Below are 6,478 nucleotides of genomic sequence, written 5' to 3' on the forward strand. Positions count from 1 at the left end.
GCGTGCGCATCTTTACGTATATATCATCGACGTGGCGTGCCCTTCAAGACGCAAGAAACACCGTGGCCCAAGGCCCGACCTTCTCGTCCCATGCTCAGAACAAAAAACTCCCAAATCATCTTGCTGTCTCTCGCCCTTCATCTTGCCCTCATCCTCTACGCTGACCACGTTGATTCTCATCCAGAACGCTATGGAGGTCTAAGATACACGGATGTCGACTGGAGGGTGGTCACAGATGGTGCCCGGCTGATATTCATTCCCACTGAAAAAGAGCAGGCAAAAGGGTGGCTCGTGAAGAAAATTGGGTTGCCCATTGGGGAGTGAGTCAACTCTCTTTCAGCTGCTCTGTCTTTCCATGGCTGACGTTTTGGGTAGTCCTTATGACCGAGCCACATTCCGATATACGCCTTTACTCCCACTATTCCTCTCTCCCGCCCTCATCCATCCACTACTGGGCAAATGTCTTTTGGCTCTCCCCTCTTTACTAATACCTCTGCTGCTTCTTACGGGACCAGACCCAGCACCCTTCTGGCCCACACACCTTTTATGGACGATCAATCCTTTCGTCTTGAGCATTACGACTCGGGGGTCGCCTGAAGCGGCTATCTGCTTCCTTGTAGTTACTCTGCATTACTTTCTTCGACTAGGCAGCGGGGACGAGAAAAAGGGGGCCGGAGAGACCCGAGCTGCCATCATGCTGGCTTTAGCTGTGAGCTGGAAAATTTACCCAGCTATCTACATTCCCGCGATTTGGAAGGAGCTCTCTACAAGGTGGGGATGGTTCGGTATGAGGGTCTGGCGCTTTGGCCTCATTGTCGCATCTAGCTTTGTGTTGATCAACGGAGCACTCTGGTCTATGTGAGTGCATTTCTGCGAGTTGACGCATTATTGTAGAGGTATCCCACTGATAATGAAAATAGATGGGGACAGCCCTTCCTTGACCATACCTATCTCTACCACCTGTCCCGACTCGATCACCGACACAACTTTTCGCCATACTTTTACCCCATCTACCTATCCTTCTTCCCGTCACCAACCGCCTCGCCTTTACCTTCTGCGCTCCTTGCCGTCATCCGACATCCTCTGGCATCATTCCTACCTCAGATCAGTCTCATTATTACCACATCGCTGTCCACCTCTTCGTTATGTTTCGCAATGTTTCTTCAAACGGCTCTGTTTGTAGCGTTCAACAAAGTCTGCACCTCGCAATATTTCACGTGGTTTCTCCCCCTACTACCCTCTGTTATACCACAACTACGTTTATCCCGACAAAAGACTGCGGCTCTGGTCGTAGCATGGATCCTTGCACAAGGTGTATGGTTGGGATCAGCGTACCTGTTGGAACTGAGGGCGCAGAGTGTTTACATTTTTGTATGGGCAGCGGGCTTGTTGGTATTTGGCGTCAGCATATATCTTTTGGGTAATGTCGTTGATGGCTGGGAGCCGGCGCGTACAAGTAAAACCAAATTAGAATAAAATACGAGATGTAACTGTAGGACAGTCGCATACTGTAATGTAACAGCGGAATCTAGATGATTTTCCCTTCCCAGATACCCCTCAAACCGTTGAATCCAATGATTCGTCCTCCTTCCGCCTTTACGCGCTCAAAATCTGCCAGTGTCAGTTCGCCTTCTTCTATGACTCCGCTCGCCAGGAGAAACCTCCTTACAACTCCATTGAGAAGAGGAGTTGAAGAGGAAATCGATGGTGTAATCCACTGGCCGGAGGGCGAGAGAATAGCAATGTTTGAAGTCGTAGTTTCCAGGAGATGAGTTGATGTGTGCAAGAGAACTTCAGGGTGACATGGAGAAAGAGTGCCTGGAGTATATCTGTCAGTTCCAACTTGTTTAAACACGCCCATAAATATAAAATGTCAAGGCACTCACTACCACGCTCATATGCCAGATCGTACAGTTCCCTCTGGCTGGTTTTGTATAATCTAAACTTTCTATTCGATGGGTCTTCTCCTCGCACGTCGGTAACAGCTGGATCGAGCACCAGAGGTCTTGCTCTAGCCATCGAGGCAGTCGGGATCTCCAAACTGAATGGGCCTGAATATGGTCATCGTCAGCGCGCGTGGATCTTCCACAAGTGCGTAAAAATAGAACCCACCGGCATCTTTGGGTGCAGGAGGCACTTCAACTTTGACTATACCTTTCGGGCAGATGACAATTCTAACTCGATAATCCCCCTCGCCTTCCTGTGCTTTCTCTCGTAAGACTTGCAAACATTTGTCCGTGACAGAGTCGTCACCAGGCCATTCACCCCAGTAATGCGTATCACGCTCTGCAAAGTGGGCATGTGCCTCTCGGAGTCGCTCAAGGTGGTAGCCGATTAATGGTAAATCTGCTTCAGATATAGGGGTAGATGTGGCCGAGGGAAAGGTACAGCGCATGGTGGTAAATAGGTAGGAGGGGCTACGACACTAGAGATGATATGGTCAATGCATGATGGACAATGATAGGTGTGTGATTTAAATGAGTGAAGATATCATACAGTATCTTGTGTGCCACCATCATCTTCTTCTTTCCAGTTTAAATTGTATCCGACATCCTCCTGCAAGAAGACATGAGCGGGAACATGAGCCTGTCCATCGGAAATGACTCACATCGACGCTCCACTCTTTGAGAGCTTTCAGGGCAGCTTGACCCCATTCATCTGCCCTTGTTTCATCAATATTGGCCTCCTCACCGCCTTCCAAGTCGACCAGTCTCAACAATGAGAGGTTACTGGGAGCGATAAAGCCAGCCTCGACTGAGTTTTCAAATTGTTTATAGAGATGGGTGAAAAAGTTGCCAATGTTCAAGATGATGATGGGAAGGCGATGGATACCGAGCTGATTCCAGGTGATCATCTCAAGAGCTTCTTCAAGAGTACCATAGCCGCCAGGAAGCACTATAAACCCTCCGGTTGACAGTTTGGCCATGGCCAGCTTTCGCTGTCAACCACGTTCATTAGTCCGATCGCACGACATCTGCCAAGGACATATATCACTGTCGGGAAACCTACCTGATGCATAGACCCAACAACCTCGACGGTCAACTTGGCTTGGTTGTCATCTTCCACGACATCCTTTCCAGTCCCTTCCTTGCTCCGGGCCGTGTCTCCGTTCGTGGTAGACCACGGAACCGGTGTGGGTTCCGATGCCGGCTCGACAAGTGCACGAGGGAGAATGCCATGGACATACCCATTGGCGGACAATGCCGATTGAGAGACGACGCCTGGAGGTAGGTTCAGTGGGGTGTGAAGTATTGATATCGGCTAGACATACCCATGATACCTCGTCGGCCACCGCCATAGACAAGCGGTATATTGGCTTTGGCAAGAGCTTTACCAACTGATTCCGCGGCTTTGACAAAAAGGGGCTTGTTTCCTGGGGATGAGCCACAGCTAAAGGCATTGAAATGAGCAGGATTTTACGGGGCATGTAACGTTATTGACTGACAAGACACAGACAGGGTTATTGAGCTTTGCGGTCTGGGGGAAAGGGGACATGGTGTCAGGCCGTATAGATTGTGAGGAGATATCGGAAGATGGCGGGGAGTCAGGAGGGGACTGGGAATGCGGGTATTATTGTACGGCAGGGGAAGAAGCTGAGGGCTTGGAGGACAAAAGACGTGTCTTGTGTGGTTCTGGTGAATGGATTGCACAGCCGAGAAGGCGGGGACCCCGCGCCTCCACTGCCACAGGCGGGCATGGAGATATCTCCGGGTGACGCGCGTTGGCGGGAAGTGTATCTTCTGTATCTTCTGGCGCCGTAATACGCTGCTCTGCAACATCCCGTACCCATACTCCCCACGCACACGCCATGTTCATCATCGTAAGCAGCCCCCTCCCGCCCCCGCACAAGCTGACCGCTGGTAAATCCAGAACTGGTTCTGGGACGTCCTCGCCTCTCTCGGTATGTCCACCACTCCGCCGCCTCCACTCCGCTAACAACTCCCATTAGGTCTTATGAACAAGAGTATGCAGCCTATCTACTCCACCGGATTGAGTCTTTCCACTGATATCCACACCAGGCGCAAAGCTCTTGTTCCTTGGTCTCGATAATGCGGGAAAGACTGTACGTTCCACGCGGCCCCACTGTCACATCTAATCTACCCACTCTGACATCTCCACGTCCACCAGACCCTTCTTCACATGCTCAAGAACGACCGTCTCGCTACCCTTCAACCCACTCTTCACCCTAGTGCGCATCTTTTTCTTCATAAACATCCACACATCAGTTGACAGCGTTTTCCAGCCTCTGAAGAACTCGCCATCGGCAACGTCAAGTTCACTACTTATGATCTCGGTGGTCACATTCAAGCTCGAAGATTGTGGAGAGATTACTTCCCAGAGGTTGACGGGATTGTGTTTTTGGTAGACAGCGCCGACGCCGAGAGGTTCGCTGAAAGCAAGGCCGAGTTGGACTCTTTGTGTAAGTGACTTGTTTGGAAGTGCAAAGTGGAGCGCGGAGACACGAGTTCGCTTTGGGGGGGGGTGGCGAACAATAGAGAATACGGCGGACGCGTCCCAGCTGCTAATTCTTGTGCACAGTGTCCATTGAATCCCTCGCTCAGGTTCCCTTCCTCATTCTCGGTAACAAGATTGACGCCTACGGTGCTGTCTCAGAGGAGCAGCTCAGACACGAGCTCGGCCTTTACCAGACTACCGGCAAGGGCAAGATTCCTCTCCGTGATATCCGACCTATTGAAGTATTCATGTGCTCCGTCGTCATGCGACAGGGCTATGGCGAAGGTTTCCGATGGCTCAGTCAATATGTAGGTTGTCTCTGGACTCAACGGATTGGCAAAGCTCATGTCGCATATTAAGATCTAAATAATTGCTGAGCAATTGTAAGCTAAATGTGGAATGGGAGTGCTGGGATGGAGCAAGAATGTGGCGACAAGGCAGTCAAAGGAGGAAGTGGCTGTAGATGAGGGCATAGAAGTTGGCGAGTTTGTCATGACCTTTTTTGACCTTTTTTTTTTCACGATCCAGAGACATGCAGAGATATAATCTAATTCTACACAGCGGACTAAATCGTAACATACCCATGACCTTGGCTAACCTTTGATTTGCGCTTTTGAAAAGTATCTCGCGTTCAGTTGTGGGGAAACAAACCCTCTCACCGGCATCCCCGAATCCTAGCAACTGATGGACCTCGTATCTCGATACTTTTGCCCCGCTCGTGATCCGCAACATTAGAAAAAGATGTGAGACGTAAAAGGTACAGAGAGCAGGAGAAGAAAAGAAAACTGTGAACGGTGTTGAGAAAATCTAGCCATTGCGCACAATGTGTTCCAGTCCATAAGCGGGATAGGTGATTGGCCAGCGCGAGAATCAATTCCTTTTTTGACAATGGCAATGTCGTCTAGCAAGCTTGTTGAAAGAAAGGGTGAAGCCCAAGTGACCGAGGCGGTGGTGTGCCACAGATAAATAAAAAAAGGGAAGCGAATAAAGACCCAGAATAACCATTTCCCCGGGGCCCAACGCTTTTCATCTCTTTTGTTCCTTTTCATCGTTTTTCTCCATCTGCTCCAACAATCGATCCCACTCCCATTCCTCTGGACTTTCCGGCTCTGGCACGACCACCTTGTTTTCGTCGTACCCAGCTTCTTCATATCCTTCCTCATCCTGGTCGTCTTCGTTTTCTTCAAAGACTTTCAGGTATTCGTGCGTTATCGACTCGTCGTTGCTGCCGACCTCTACCTCCTGTGCCATTCGTGATCCGTCCATCCCTAAACCGACCCCTTGCCGACCGTTGGCCGACTTTTCCGAGGTATTCAGCCGTAAAGGCCAATTATTTACATCTTCCCGCTTATTGTCCAATCGTGACCGGTTCCGCTGAGAAGACGACGCTGATGGCGAGTGATGATGATGATGATGATGATGATGATGATGTCCTTGCTGTACGGCTATCCTCGAGCAATCATGATGGCGCGGAATACTACTACTATTCGGACTCGGGCTTTTATCTTTATCCATGAATTCGTTTGCCAGGTGGGTAAGATAGGATACAGGGGTGGTATACGACCAATTACCCCACATTGTGGTGGTTGCTTCTTCTTTTTCAGGGGTGCAGATTGTTACATTCTTCTCCATCTCTCTATATCCATTGTGGTGGTCTTTATTACGTTTGTGGCGGAATATATCGAGCGAGTCTCTCGTCTTACTACGAGCCTCCTTGATAGGTGATGGTACTTGACAGGGGGGAGTGAGCGTGAAAACGCAATGAGAATGACGGGGGGTTGGACGACGATGATGTCGATAGAGGACAGGGGGGACGGCAGCGCATGTCGGTGTAGAGTATGGATGACTTGGCTTATTAGCGGTGTTGTGGGGGGTGGTGCGAGCGGACGAAGAAGGTAGCATGTTGAATGTGATATACCAGAGACTCATGCGCTTCTCTTTTTTTGTTGAGAAGCAGCGATGAGATGATTATCTGTCAAAACCTTGTCCAGATGGACAAAAGTCTGGGGGGGTGGGGGGGGAG

The 6,478-nt window shown here is 50.0% G+C and overlaps 3 protein-coding genes across 3 annotated transcripts; 2 read left to right on the forward strand and 1 right to left on the reverse strand.

The window, feature by feature from the left end:
• Positions 1–90: 90 nt before the first annotated feature.
• CNBB2250 (hypothetical protein) lies at positions 91–1,476 on the forward strand (the record flags this gene model as incomplete). The annotated part of the gene is made up of 3 exons (XM_772331.1): positions 91–320; positions 376–858; positions 921–1,476. 3 exons carry the CDS (start codon positions 91–93, stop codon positions 1,474–1,476), a joined length of 1,269 nt encoding a protein of 422 aa, XP_777424.1.
• Positions 1,477–1,528: 52 nt separating this feature from the next.
• Positions 1,529–3,495, reverse strand: CNBB2260 (hypothetical protein; the record flags this gene model as incomplete). The annotated part of the gene is made up of 8 exons (XM_772332.1): positions 1,529–1,818; positions 1,887–2,051; positions 2,113–2,425; positions 2,497–2,556; positions 2,609–2,938; positions 3,010–3,221; positions 3,272–3,390; positions 3,446–3,495. The coding sequence occupies 8 exons, from the start codon at positions 3,493–3,495 to the stop codon at positions 1,529–1,531; spliced, it is 1,539 nt and encodes a 512-aa protein (XP_777425.1).
• Positions 3,496–3,808: 313 nt separating this feature from the next.
• Positions 3,809–4,821, forward strand: CNBB2270 (hypothetical protein; the record flags this gene model as incomplete). The annotated part of the gene is made up of 8 exons (XM_772333.1): positions 3,809–3,820; positions 3,871–3,901; positions 3,950–3,964; positions 4,020–4,063; positions 4,129–4,189; positions 4,244–4,420; positions 4,540–4,763; positions 4,816–4,821. 8 exons carry the CDS (start codon positions 3,809–3,811, stop codon positions 4,819–4,821), a joined length of 570 nt encoding a protein of 189 aa, XP_777426.1.
• Between the last annotated feature and the right edge of the window lie 1,657 nt (positions 4,822–6,478).

This window comes from Cryptococcus neoformans, chromosome 2, assembly GCF_000149385.1.
Source record: "Cryptococcus neoformans var. neoformans B-3501A chromosome 2, whole genome shotgun sequence".
NCBI classification, from domain to species: Eukaryota; Fungi; Basidiomycota; class Tremellomycetes; order Tremellales; family Cryptococcaceae; genus Cryptococcus; species Cryptococcus deneoformans.